At 41.6% G+C, this 14,680-nt stretch overlaps 1 protein-coding gene across 6 annotated transcripts in view; it reads right to left on the reverse strand.

Annotated features, from left to right (window-relative positions):
- fli1 (Fli-1 proto-oncogene, ETS transcription factor) overlaps positions 1-14,680 on the reverse strand; it is a 30,128-nt gene that overhangs the window by 14,220 nt on the left and 1,228 nt on the right. The window contains exons 1-5 of one of the 6 annotated variants that reach the window (XM_079678442.1): positions 9,351-9,494; positions 7,325-7,418; positions 4,565-4,776; positions 4,083-4,237; positions 2,871-3,074 (exon numbers count right to left, since the gene is read on the reverse strand). In XM_079678442.1, coding sequence (XP_079534568.1) covers positions 2,871-3,074; positions 4,083-4,237; positions 4,565-4,695 — 490 coding nt within the window. In that variant the 5' untranslated portion in view covers positions 4,696-4,776; positions 7,325-7,418; positions 9,351-9,494. The other 5 variants (XM_079678439.1, XM_079678438.1, XM_079678440.1 and 2 more) reach the window with 5 other exon arrangements.

Raw genomic sequence — 14,680 nt, forward strand, 5'->3', positions numbered from 1 at the left:
AGCTCTCCAGACCTCCTTTTTCCCTACTCAGCCTTCGAGCCCAGATGTTTATGGTCTGTATAAACTATTGAGGGCTCGAGAATGTCCCCCACTCATGAGCGAGCAGCAGCAGTGCAGAAGCCCAGACTTATCACTCTCTCCCTCTCCCTCTTTCTCTCTCTGTCTGTCTTGACTCCCTCGCTGTAAATCCATCCAGACACACAAGCATGGGCGACAGCTGGGAAACAGAACTATTGCTATTCTCCAACGACACTCAATCATGACCCCTCGAACCGTTTCCACACACTTCCAAAAAAAAGTTCTCCCCCACATTGACTTATTATTCTACCTCACATAATTGTTTCTCTTGCTCACACAATCTTGCTCATGTCCTCAAATACTACCGTAAAATCTATCATCCAATATCACATTATCCACTCTTTAAATCCACAGTCATCTCTGTCTCTCTCTCTCTGCACTTTCCCTCCTCACGACCCTTTCATATCCCCCCGTCTATTCTCACATCTCTGTGCGTCGGAGGATACGGTCTTTCATTGTCTGAGGTTTCTTTTTGCTCCGCTCCGTTTCCAGCACATGTGGTATCAAACCGACCTACATGGGTGCGATAAAGCAAACAGTCCGTGGTCCCTCCCTGACAGACTAATTTGAACAAATTCTCAAATTGCACCCCAAATTGAAAGCACATTGGGGTGCGGGCGGCCATTACTTATGAAAATCTGGATAAGTGACCAACAATGAGGCCAAAATAATGCATGGGCAACTACCCTTGTTACTGCAAGCAGCTGGGTAGCCAGACAGATGCTCAGATTGTGCCCGCGGTTGCACCAGTGCGGCTGTCTGAGCCATATTTCTGACATATGACGTGGCAGGAATTTTTGCTATGGTATGGCTGTAGGGTGGGGAAGTGTGTCCCTGCCCCGTGCCGAGTGTACATACAGGGCTTAATGACTCTGAGGAATGTTAATCAGAGGTTCAATAAACAGAACCAAAAACCCACATAATGCGGGCAGATGTGTATGAAAGATTGCTGTTGCCCTTTGGAAAATGTTGGATCAGAATGGGGGGTATGTATTAGTAAGAGATTGATTGGGGTTGGAGGAAGTCATCACATGACCTGTAATCACTAATACTTCCTGGGCTTGGCTCAGTATTTCCCTTCCCTCTCCTTTTTTCTGTATTCTGGAAGCTCGGCTCAGCTCCAACTCTGTTTGGTGAGTGAAGCCAGAGGTCTATTCTCTGGACGGGGTTACTCCTCGTCTATGATTGTGTTTGTTTGTGCTGCGGGGAAACGAGAGAGCGGTTTCAGTTTCCAAATCATCAGCCCTGCAGGGTCTGCATAAAGCCTCAACCCTCCTCCTCAGCCTCCTCAGTCTCCCTTAGACGTTCATTTACTAACATGGTTCCTCTTGCCCTTCGGCGCTCAGTGTCAATAATACACGCTGCTCGCTTCCCTGAACGGCCCCTAAACAGGTCAGTCAGTCCAGGCACGAGACGGCAGCATTCATCTTTTTGATTGTCGGGAACTGATCCAAAGCAATTTCAACTGGGCAAGTGAAAAGAATTCCGGAGACATCTCCTCTGTCTAGAAAACACACAAGGTCTGAATCATAAAACAGGGCAGCGACGGGCAGAGTCGCGGTGCAGCACGCCTAAGTCGTGGGTAAGTCGCGCAGCCTGTGGCCATAATGAAAACTGCTCTGCAGAGGCTGCCCAGTGGCGGTCAGACAGATCCACCCGCTGCACAATGAGGCTGTTATACTCAAGCATCTCTCTCTGCCCAGACCCTGTGCGCTGAGAAAACTGTTGACATCCACAAAATACAGTTCCCATTACATCACGCGGAGGCCCATCGCAATTTTTTGGGAGTAATGTTAAATATAGTTGAGCCATCAGTCACTCCACCCAGCGTGGTGTCATGATATTGTGCAGCCGCAGCAAAACCAGCACTTAAAAATGTTTAGTACAAAATGCAAAGACTTCAAAGAAGGGACACGCTTTTCAACAATCACACTGCTCCTATATGTTTTTTTAAAATCGGAAACAGTAGACATACCTAATGTCTCAACTACACATCTCTGTGTATTCCAAGCGACAGCCTTGCCAGATGTTACATGTTATATCAAAATGTAATTTGCATACCGCCTCAGAAAACTGGCTTTGTTTCCCAGCCGAAACATATGAAGCATGGATTGCAGCGAGGAACTCTTCAAAGGTTAGAAGCTCAAATGTAGTTGCCTCCATCGCAAATTGCAGATCAACTTTCTTTGCTGTGCTGAACACACAGGCCTAGCGTGATTCCTGAGGCAATGCACCTGGGCTTCATCTCTCTGGACCATGTGGAATAAGGCGCAGTAAAGTCAAGTGGGGGATGTAGTTGATGGTTATCTTGATAAAGGGGGGAAAACCCCCTTAGTTTCCACAGCTCTGCTTAATACTTTGTAGCCCTTTTGGATAAATGAGTTTCCAGTAAAGCTATTTCATTGTTTTGTCTTACGGTAATGTGAGTATAGTGCGGTGACAAAAATAAAAGTGTCATGTTATTTGCTTGGGTTTGGCAATGTTTTGGTCTCACTTCTCATCCAAAAGTAGAGAAAAGTATGAAAAGTGGCTTGCGTCTTCACTGAAAGTTAATTTTTACTTGATTCCTTGGCAGAGATGGATGCCAGTGCTGACTTTAACTTAAGGACAAACAGCAGAATGTACAACAGGAATGTAGTTCACCAAAATGACTGTTCAAAATCGAAATGTCTTCAATTTTCGGAACTTCTAATTGTTCTGTTTTTTTATCATCAATCAAATTTTGAGTAACATAAGCTTATATCTACGTATTTGTTACTCTCAATCATATATTTGTCGCACAGTGTACTTACTTTCCCTGAGGTAATTGAGATGAGAGAGAAGCACTTCGGCGTTGTACATGGTGGTGAGCCGAAGAAAGTCGTCCTTGCCCATCTTGCAGAGCTCTTTGCCATCTGTGTTCTGAAACATGGCCGTGTCGATCTCCACCAGGCCGTACTCCTTGATGGCCCACTCTAGCCACTGGCGCACATGATCCTGTGACCACAACGAGGGGTCTTGCAGGGAGAAAAAAGAAGAGAGACGATGTTAATTCACTCATAATAATTGTTGGACAGTTGCGAGAGCCCCGTATCTGTCTGAGGTAAACGGAGGGGGGGGCAAGGGACAAATTGGAAACAGAATGTATGTAGGGTTTTGTATCAGTAGCAGACCTCGCTCAGAAAGCTGTAAATATTCTTTGTCTTTTTGTATCGACATGAACAGGATTCGCCAGATGACTCATATTATGTTCCAGGTAAATAATCTTCCACAGGGTACGCTCTGAAATCCCTTCCTGTGATTGTACACACTATGGAATATGTTTTCAATCACATTTGCAAGTACTATTTGACCCAAGTTTGATATAGCCAATCTGGAAGCCAAGCCCCAAACTCACCACTTGTGGTTTAGGAGGGGCCTCCATGTGGAGATCTTATTAGGTTAATGGATTGAGTGGACGTTTGCATCAGTTTAGCACTTACTTTTCTATAGCCTTAACAATGGAAAATTAACCAAGGCTCCATTCGATTTTAATGAAATTGTGCTCATTGTGCTCATTTTTGGTAAAGTACAGTCATTGTGTTTGGCTCTCTGGCTTACGTCTAGCAACCTAATCAGCTTACATGTTAAAATAACTTTTCTATAAGCTAGAACATTTAAACTACACTTGTTACTTCTCCAACGATGTTGTTTCACTTTATAAAAGATCAAATTTGTGAAACTAGTGAAATAATATATAGGCCTGGCGGACAAACAGACATCACTACCTGCATGCATTCAGCCGTGCTACCACGAGTGAAGTAAAAAAATTGGAACAATGATATGCCCCACAACCCAGCTAAATAGAAATAGGACTTGTAAAACATTTACAACATTGGCTAAATTATACCCAAACAGGGGAGGGATTCTGTCTGTAAACGCACCAGCAGCTAAAACAATTAGCACCTGTATAAGTACGCAGCAAATACAGATTCACTGTTTTATGACACATATTCAACAGGTTCACGTTTTCTACACTAACATACCTGCAGGTACAATGACTCTCCGTTCATTGGTGGTCATGTTAGGGGGAGGGGCATTCTTCTCATCCATGTAGTTTCCATAGTTCATCTGAGATGCTTCGTTACCCCCGACAAGCTTATTGCATTTACCCACACTGCAGTCCACCGGAGACTCCCTGCTACAAAAACACACATACAAGAAAGTTGTAAAAATATTATCAGCAGATAAATTGGGTGTTGCTGGTTTTCTTTTCCAGTCATTGACTTTGGCAATGGTTACATAAGCCTTACACAGGCCAGGGCACAGTCTACTGAAGATTAGAGGCAAAAAAGCGAAGGTTAGTTGCAGAAAAGAAATGGTTTGTTGAATGACAAATGATAACATTTATAGCAGCGGCTGTATTAATGACAAACAACTGTCCAATGTCCAATTAAGATTGATAAAAACTCATATCTCAATGAACAAAAAGTAATGTAAGACCCAGGAAGTGGTTGTCATGCCCTACCTGGATCCATTCATATGCTCATATTCTCTCTTGACGTTGACCCGCACTGGCTGGTTGATCCACTCCTGCTGTGGGGGTAAGGGGTTGATTTTGTGGGTCTGGCCGTAGTCCTGTGTGCCAGATGCAGTCATGTCTGTCTTGGGGAGAGGGGCAGCAGCAGAGTATGGAGGCTCAAATAGGGACTGGTCTTCACTCACCACTGATAGCGCCTCCTGTAGGTAGAAGGAAAAAATATTTAGTATGACTTTCATGACTCATTTTACAATACTAGCACATTATTATCAATATGTGTTCAGTCATTTAAGCCGATTATATCCATAATAAACAATATACACTCTTAGAGTACTTCAATAGTCTGGGAAATAGACTTGTATACTTAAATGCAGAGTTAGATTAGAAGATCAACACCAATCTTAAATCTGTCTTTTTAATATAAGGTTACAGCCAGAAGCTAAAGAGCTCAGAATAAAAACGTGGCTTTTTGAATCAACACATTTGAGGTGTTTTGGTTTTACGTGTTATAGTTTTTTTTAAGTCGTTGCCTGGTAGAAAAAAATTACTTTTTGTGCTATCGGAAAAAAAAGATAAACAGTATGCATTAAATTAAGAGTTTAAGGGGTGCTTGCAGCTGGTTTCTTTTACATTTGGAGAGCGTTGGCTAGCTATTTTCGTTGGCTTCTTTATGCTAAGCTAACTCTCTCCTGGCCGCAGTAACATAATTAACAGACAGATATGTCAGCGGTATCAATCTTCTCATCCGACTCCGTGCAAGAAAGGAAATGTCTGAAGTTGGGAGATGTACTCATGTAATACATATGATAAGAATAAACTCACAAACAGATACAACCGCAGGCTTTCATTTGACAGTACACAGAAACCCGTGATGTAAAATGTTCAATCTCTTGTGTATTTTTTGTTTACAGCAATTATGTGCAGTTATGAGTCATATCGCAGTCTGGCATCCTAAGTAGATTGTGTACACAGCTCAAGTACCATCTGTAACTTCCTGTTGATGTTACCGTGACTTCAATCTTGCCCCCAATGGAGTAAGACACCTACCACCGTACTGGTTTTCTGAGATCATCAGTCAAAACGCTTTTCTAACAGTAATGACCCACTGGTTTACAAATAAACCAACATAATGGCTTCGTAAATGCTCACGTTTACTATATGGGCTGACAATTAAACATGTTCCATACAAAATATGTCAGATGTCTGATAGTGTACTCATTTTTCGTTTCTAGCATTATCATACTTGGACCGAAAAAATCCCCTGTCATGCAATGCTGTGTCTGTCTTTTCTGAGCGTTGGGCTTCCCCCCACAGCTGAAGACTCAACAGAAGCAGGGGGGGGGTCACAGATACACTGAACCCTCCGCTGTGGCTCAGCTGGAGCAATGTAAGTTTATTAAAGAAAACAAACGCAGACACTCGCGGCTGGCCAAGATATTACGTGCTTTCCAACATGCTCCTCGTGTAACGTCCTGGGAGTAAAGCATGGGTTATGTACTTGGTGGAATACATTTACCATTCAGAAGTCACTCAATGCTGTGACAGTGAACAAAGTCGGGCAATGTCACCAGCTCAGACGGGTGCCAGGCAACTTTAACTGGCACACAATGGGGATACTGAGTCAGCATTTGTTAAAATTGTTCCATCCATCATTGGTAACAATAATCAAAAAGAAAACAATAAGTCAGAATATCAAGTGAAATCATTACAGTCATATGCTTCTGCTATAAGGATTAGGCTCGGGTCTGATGCACATCTGGATCTGATAGGATCTGATGGCACAGCTTAGACCGAGACGTGTCTAATTCCAGAGGACTGAATTATTTCATTCCAAAATGCCACATATCAGCTTCAGGGGGAAAAATAATACTTGATATTCATTGATCAGTAGTTCCAATTTCTAGCCGTTTGCATTCTCTGAAATGTTGCTTTTATGAAAGCAAAATCCTCATCATCTCAGATGACTTCAGTTTGATTCCATTCTGAGAAATTGCATGCAAGTTAAAAACGTTTTACTTAACCCAGTTTGGAAATATCTCTATTTTTGAGGGTGTTACTTTATAATTGTATGCCGTATGTAAACACATGCCAAAACACTACAGCGACTATACATGGCAGAGATGTTTTTTTGCCAAGTCCATTTTGACGCTCAGTTTTCCTTATCCAATAATCACCACCTCTGTGTCTTATGTCTGTTTGGTGGTTGTAAAAAGTATCAATTCAACAATAAAACAACTTGTACTTAAAATAAAAAAATATAATGCTGTTGCATGAGTTCTCAAACTGAAAAAATAACGATGACTAAACTGTCTTACTCAGTTAATGTATTATTGTCAAAAAATATCATCAATATACTTGATAATATTTGCAGCATACTGTACACCATTAAATTGGTGCTTTTCCTCAAGTTAAAATAATTTCAATCAACATTTGAAGCCAATTAGTTTGGATAAAACTAATATGATAAAAGAAAGGGAGAGTTGAAGGATATTGCTCAAGTTATCTCAATGTGTAATTGCACTATAGTGCCCTCTGTTGTAATGCCATTAACCCACAACTGTCTGTGTCTAAAGTAATGGTAGAGATATGCAAAGTGTTACAGCTTGTAGACACAAGAGTAAAAGGAAGCAGACAAAATAAATGCTTTGTTAGTGCCACATGTAAAAACACAACTTTACTTTTTCAATAACATACTACTCTTCAGGTTAGTGGGTGGATAAAACTCTCTGGAGTATTAATCTATCTCACCAAAATTAGATTTCCAGTGATTTCATCAGTGGATCCATCAAAGTCTGAACCCTGGCAGCAGGGCTCGCTATCTGAGCGGAGCACACCAGCTAGTCTGCGGATGATAAATTGTAAGAGTGAGGGAATGTCTCATTACGGTCTGATAAGGCCTCACTGAGCTATTATGACTGTTGCACGTTATATTTACAGTGACATATCAGCCTGTGCAATTGAAACCATGATTGGCAAGTGGTGTGTGCCTATCAAGATTGCAGTGGGTTTTTTAAAAATAGAAAAATGCCACTCTTTTGTAGAGAAAGCTAAAAGGATGACAGATCAGTGTCCATGTTTTCCTTACAGTATCTGCATGGAACACATTCAGTGAGAGGCAGTTTTCTGTCTGTCTCAAAATGTCCAAAGATAATTCTTTACTCTAAGACAATCGTGAATTTCTCCTGAGTACCATTCGTGAACATGATCCCAAAAACGTCTATACAGCTTTTGAGGATGAAACATTATTTTGTCCTTTTTTGAAAGCATACATAAGATTTGTATTCTATTTTTGCAATATTTCGTATAAACATATCTGCAATGCCACAGACAAAGAGAGGAAAACACCAAATAAATCATGGCTCAGTTGCTCCAGGTCCTATTAAAAGCATTGTGCGAGTGTGACACCTGCTGGGAGCCACCTCTATTCTGTTTACATCAACCAAGTCCATCTCCCCAAATGCGTCACGACGCAGACTGGATATATGCAATAGCTCCACATCCAGAATACACGTGTGATTGTTTGGCGTTCACACACACAGCCATCTAACAGGAGCCACCCAGGGGAGGGGGGGGGGGGCATTCCTGTCTTTTGTTTAAGGAGGAAAAGGAAACCTGTCAGGAAAAGATTGTGTGGAGCAGGAAGCTCTCATGGTTAGAGAGCCCTTCCTTTCTTTTAGTGTGCCAGAATGCAGCAGCCAGTCATTTACACCCAAGGATTCAATTATGATTACATTAATTGTCACAACTCCTTGCTTTGTTACAGGAATCCAGGCTGAGACTTTAATGTCCTTCTGCAGCATGGCTTTCACCCCCGAAACAAACAATCCCAGCTCTGTGAGCGGTGAATGACGCGATTTAAGTGACTATATGCAGCCTGACATTTTTGTCTGGCCAACGTTTACACTCTCCGAAAGCTCACACCACACCCAGCCGCCACAAACCCGCTACTTTAAGAGTTCCAAGAGAAAACACGTCGCATTACTTTTCAGTAACAAAACGAGTAGCCTGAATGCAAACGCTGCATTCTTGTGAGTTTACACTTGCTAACCGGAGGACACATACTGAACGCGTGGATGATGAACTAACGGGGACTTGCCATTCAACATCTGGTGGCTGTGGCCATAATGCATCTGGAATTTAACTGTCGGGGGCCAGTAGCAAAAGTTAATATACACCAGTTCTCTTGACTACAAACAAACCGTTTCAAAATAGTTGTGCAACTCTAGAAGTAGCAGGCTAAGGTATTATTGTGATGCTTGTGGGTTTTAAGTGTTGCAAACTGCCGCATGAAGTTACCAAATGACAGCTTTGCTTACACTTTCACAAAACTCTCTCTGTGGCGGCGAGAGAGAAGTTACAGTTATCAACAAAAACACAGACAGAGGTGTTATTTCTTGTATAAATGTCAAATCATCACACTTTTTTGACCCACGACAGGATCTTCGGACCGAGCCGAGCGATGTGCCACACCGCTGTGGCGCAGCTCGACACATCGTATCCAGCGGTACATCCAGTCATGGCTATTGCTCAATCCCCGCTGCCCAGACTAAAATCGTGAATAACTTAAACATAAAAGTACATGATCACGTTGTCTTATATAAATAGCCACTCCTTTTTGCTTTCCCATACGTGCGTAATTGTGCGCTTGGTCCCCAAAATCCAAAGCGTGATATTCTGATTTATGAATCCAAACCGTAGCGTATCCTCACAACCACGAAGCATATTAAAAAAACAGAGTGGATACTTTCAAAGAAAAAGGAGGACATCTGGTTACCGCTTTCAGACAGAGAGAAAAAAGCCGCTCATCGTCGTCAGATTTGAGGTCCCAGCTCACAGACCGACACAGAGGGGCATTTCAACCCATTGCTTTAAAAAAGGAGGCGCAACTCCGAAAAAGCAGTCTCCCACAAACTCATACACCCCGTTCTCCACCCTTACCTTAATAGTTCCGTCCATTTTGCGCAATTTTCAGCGGACTCCGACAATATCCCAAACATGACACGTTCCTGAATTAATTCCAGCCCCCGGTATGTGGCAGAGAGAAAGAGACACTTTTACCGGATTGAGTTTTTTCTTTCCTCTAAATTTGGGAAGTGAAGTCACCACTGTTGAGAAGGTTGAGAAGGAAGCTGTGTGTCACCGAAAGCCCTGCCTTCAAAAAAGCAGGATACTGTCCCAGAGAGATAAGCAGGGAAAACAATTGAGTGTTCGCTCCGCTGTTATGTTTTCTGCTCGGAAATATTTACAGGATGACTGCCTGCGTTGTGCACAGCCATTGCTGTTGTAGCCTGCTGTAGAATAGGCTTGTGTGTTTTGCTTTCCCAGTAGTGTCACAGATGGTGTGGAAGGGTTTAGTATTTTGTCCGAGTTATGAAATATTTCTGCACACATTTAACTGAGGTTTTGGGGAATGACTTTTTACTGTCCCACTCTTAAGTTATGTGATCCCATGTTTTAGAGCCCTTTTGGTTCCCGCCTACACATCAGACTTACATCTGGCCATGCCTCCATCCCTCTTTAAATCAGCATATGCTCAATTTTACCCTATATTTCATAGTGAAAGTCATACATTAAAATAAAGTTTATCTTTCATTGTGGACAGATGTTTCTCTCCTTCTGCTGATGGAGCTCTAAATCAAAACAGGAGACAAACCTGAACACCTATGAACGGTCTTGTAGCAACCTTGTCTTTTTTGTTACAGCTCTCTGTGAAGTTTTCCTGAGACACCATTAATAAAACCAAGCATTCAGCTCCTAACCGCACTACAGTCTGAGGGTCTGCTCTACACGTGTGCGTCTGCTGTTCAGCGCAGGAGTGAATGGATGAAATACAGCCTGTTTCCACACATGCGCATTTAAAAAGGGGTAAACGGGGTTTTAAATGTATTATTGTTGACTTTGCTATAGTTATCCAAAGGTCCCTCCCTACTCCCCTAAAAAAAATCCCCAAATCCCCACCCCCACATAGGTATTTTCTTTCCTCTTCGTCTGCCCTATGAAATTGCCCTCATCAATTCAAGCATAATTTTGGTGCAGATGCTAGACATGGAGCCAGCTCTGAACGTGGACAGACCAATAACACTGCAAGAAATCCTCACAGCACATATAGCATTTTAGTGATATATTATTTACAAGAAATGAAACGCATACAAGAAGTAGTAGGCCTAGATAACTCAGATTTAGAGATAAAAAGGAAATTCACTCTAACCCAGATTGTATTTGATTTGTTTCATTGATTTTTAACAAGCTTTAGCAGATCACCAACCATTTATCCATATCAAGAAAATCACATTTGATAGGGGATAACTTTACTTTGGACCAAAGTCAATGTATCTCCTTACACTGCCATGTTTGATAGCCTGATGTTTAACAATATAAACCGATTTAGTTGATATGATGAATACTTTTTGCAGTTTTGGGGTACTGCCAAACAGAGACTCGCTGGGCTGACAGCAGGGCCGGCCTATCTGCTCTCGACTTGGGGTCTGTTGGGGCTGAGGGCCCCCACCCTTGGGACCACCACATCTGGATCCTGCTAAGGGTCAAGGCTTCTCCTGCCTGAGGCCAGTTCAGGCCCGGGTAATTAAGGGAGACACCTTGTTTAACTCTTCAGTGACTGCTACGGTTTCTTTTTTTTGTTTTTCTATACATTCCTAAGTCTACGGTCTTATACTTATTTTATTTTAGGTAGGTGAGTGATAACGTGGCAAATAAAGGAGGTGCTTAAGACGTCACCCCCAATTGGTGAACTACAAAACCTCCTTTATGACCAGTAATATATTAACATCATTTTAGTTTTTTTACTTGGATGTGCGTCTTGTATGACACCAGGTTCCATTGATAAAAACCCAAGCTCGCCCTCCATTGAACTATAATCGTATAATTAATTTAGGTTTAGTAAATAATTCAAATGCGGTGTTAGGATATAATTCTATGTATGCTCTTCAAGGAACAAAACAAACCCTCATTTTCCATAGAAAGTCTGATGTTCTAATCAAAAACCATCAACAGCTTGACTCACACACAATCTCTCTTTAAATACCTGCCATCCCAGTCATAGAACATTATCAGGAACAGTGGGGGTCCAGGACCTACCAAGACCATAATGAATACATTGGTAACAAACATTTTGGAAGGCCAATAAACAGATGCAAGTTGGTTTACACAGTGAACCACAGAACATCTGGCTTGACGCTGGAACTAGACAGCCAGACATTTCTTCCTTACACCACGAGCCAGTAGCTCCTCAGTCTCTCTGCAGGGGAACCAGCCAGAGGTGGGCGGACACTTTACAGAGATTATGTTTAGCAACCTTTCAATTAATAGGCCCAACCTTTCGATTTTCATCATATATGGATATCTACTCATATTTTCTTTAAGGGTAATTTGGTTACAGTTTTTGAGAAAGTGAGTATCAGGAGTTTAATTTGTTGTACTTTGTGAAAGCAATCTGGCAAAAGGAAAATATAAAAGGGGGACATAAACTTTAAGTGATTGCTTTAATCAGGCAGTGTTTGTTAACAATGTGTTAACAAAAACTGAGTGGATTCATCAAAACTGACCAAACAAGTCAACATCCATGTGGAGCTGTCCTCACCATTTAAAAAAAAAAAAATCTTGAAAAATAGATTATAAAATATTTTACAGATTAAGGTTCTTAATGGGTATACATTATTTGATTAGTCCCGACGTGGGAAATTAAGAATCCAATACTGAGTTTTGTGAGAAACATTTTTTAGCGGAGTGTTATTCCAAAGAAAAATAGTCACTGTCACATGAGCCTATAACTTTGCTCTTTATCAGACAGCAGACTTGTATTCTGATCATTCCTTCTCTCAACCTAAAAGACAGCCTGAGTCAAAATACTGAGGGCAAAAAGTGGAGTATGCAGCACATAAGCACGAACTGTCTGGCCCCTCGCTCTAGGCCATAATTAATTTGAGATTTATTTTTATTGGAGAGTTCCAGTCTCGCCTGGCCTTAACCAAACAAAACCAAATGTTGGGCCGTGGATTCGCTTGAATGAGGAATATTTCTTTAAATCTCGTATTGAGGCGTGCCACATTCTGACCAATATCTCCCTGAATGTGAGTGAGCCAGTCAGTGCAGCACTTGCACGCGAAAAATACACGCTAACCCTTGAATAAAAAAAATAACATTATTGGATTCAGAACAAACAGAAATGATCCGGACTGCATCTCCACAGCAAATCAAAACAGCTATGCAAGATACATTGAAAGTTAACTCTTTCCATGATCAAGTGAAGTCTCTGTTTGTCCTTCAGGGCCTCCTGTCTTTTTTTAAGGGAGCAGAAAGACTCATTTAATCGCGTATTTTCTCCTCAAACATTCTGCGCTATTCAACGCTCTCACAACACAGGAATTGTTCTGGGCCCAGAAACGCGGAGCCTTTCTGCAGTGGCACAAACGCTGTGGCTGGATGAAAAGAGCCCTTATTCAAAGGGGAAATAAGTCTTCAAAACATTAACAGTCGCCCTTGGAAAAATACCTTGATTATGAAGATATTACCATAGCAGCTCGCCTCTGCACAATGGCTCATTATAATGGCACAATCCGAGCAGTCACCCTCGGAAGATTATTAAAATGGATGTGAGCAAACGTCATTCGGCCAAATTAACTGACTTAGTAAATGCGAACAAAGTCCACGTTCAACTTGACATTAATGGACTTATATACATGGTGATATATAAAACATATTTAATGGTTTCAGTGCCTCAGATATGTAGCAGTTGCAGGTATTTACGCGGTGTGACGCGATGCCGCGTTTTATGCGAAAACCAGATGTGCGCTGTTTGCTTTATTTACACAGGGCTGCGGTGGAGAGAGCAAGAGAGAGAGAGAGAGAGAGAGAGAGAGAAAGAGAGATGTATGACGTCAAACATAATAATGATCCATAACAACAGCGATTCTTAAGACTTTAAGATGTTTTCAAATCGACAAAATCAAATGTAGCCTATCTTGGCACTGCACATAGACCACAACAGAGCCACATTTCAACAAGTGGCTTCACAGCGTAAACATGCAGCCATTCTCGACTACAAGGGAACAAAATAGCAAGGTAATCAAAAGCCTGGCACCTGCATAAAGCTTATGCACCCTTGGTCATTTTGAATGAAGAAAGTCTTTATTTGTCTCATAAAACCAGTGTAAACATTTCATTCTACTTGAAACACATCAAGAGAAAGATACATATTTGAATATCACAGCCTAAAAAACATTTAAAAAAAAAAGAAAGGTCCCCAGTTTATTCCTCCTACATTACCTGAGCGAAGAGACGGTGGTGTCTTACCTTGACGTAAGACGACGTGTCAGGGACAGTTTGAAACATGTCTATTGGACAGACAGGCCCAAGGGTGTTCAGTGTCCAATGGGTCCTGAGGAAAGAAAAACATATTAAAAAAACGTAATAATACATTGGATTTTACCTGATGTGTTTTAATTGTATTTGCAAGTCGTTTAATTGTTATCTGTTGTTGGTACACTTTTAAACGTAAAATACTTCGCATAAAAGTGTTTGCTCGTTGTCATCAAGAGATCAACACCTGACGTGACAGCAAACATTCACTCAAATTACCGCAGGTTTTGTGAACTTCGACACATGGGTTACCACTTCCACCAAAATAAAGGAAAAGTCAAATTTGCTTAACGTCCCCCTGTATGTCTGACTGCACACATCATCCTTTGATTCATTCAGGCCTCCGTTTTCTACAAAGTGGTCAGAGGTATTAGATACGGGGAGGTTTTAATGACCTGCTGTCCGTACATTAACAACACCAACTTATGCACTACTGGTAACATGGATGAATGACTCCAAGTCGCCCAATAGGAGCTGGGCAGCAAGATGAAGAAGAAGGGCCCCATCCCAACCCCCATCACGTTTTCCCCCTAAAGCTTACCACATATTGAAACACTTTTCGCTTTAATAAGTGCAGCTTACAAAGTCTAGGGTGAAAGGGCACTTGGAGGACGGTGTCTTTAGCCCTTCCCTCCCTGTGCAATTATTAGGAAAGCAGTGGCATATCCCAAATGCTTGTTATATGGACTGTGTGATAAAGCAAACCTATATGAACCTCTATATTGGCAT

Source organism: Notothenia rossii (assembly GCF_949606895.1).
Source record: "Notothenia rossii genome assembly, chromosome: 4".
NCBI classification, from domain to species: Eukaryota; Metazoa; Chordata; class Actinopteri; order Perciformes; family Nototheniidae; genus Notothenia; species Notothenia rossii.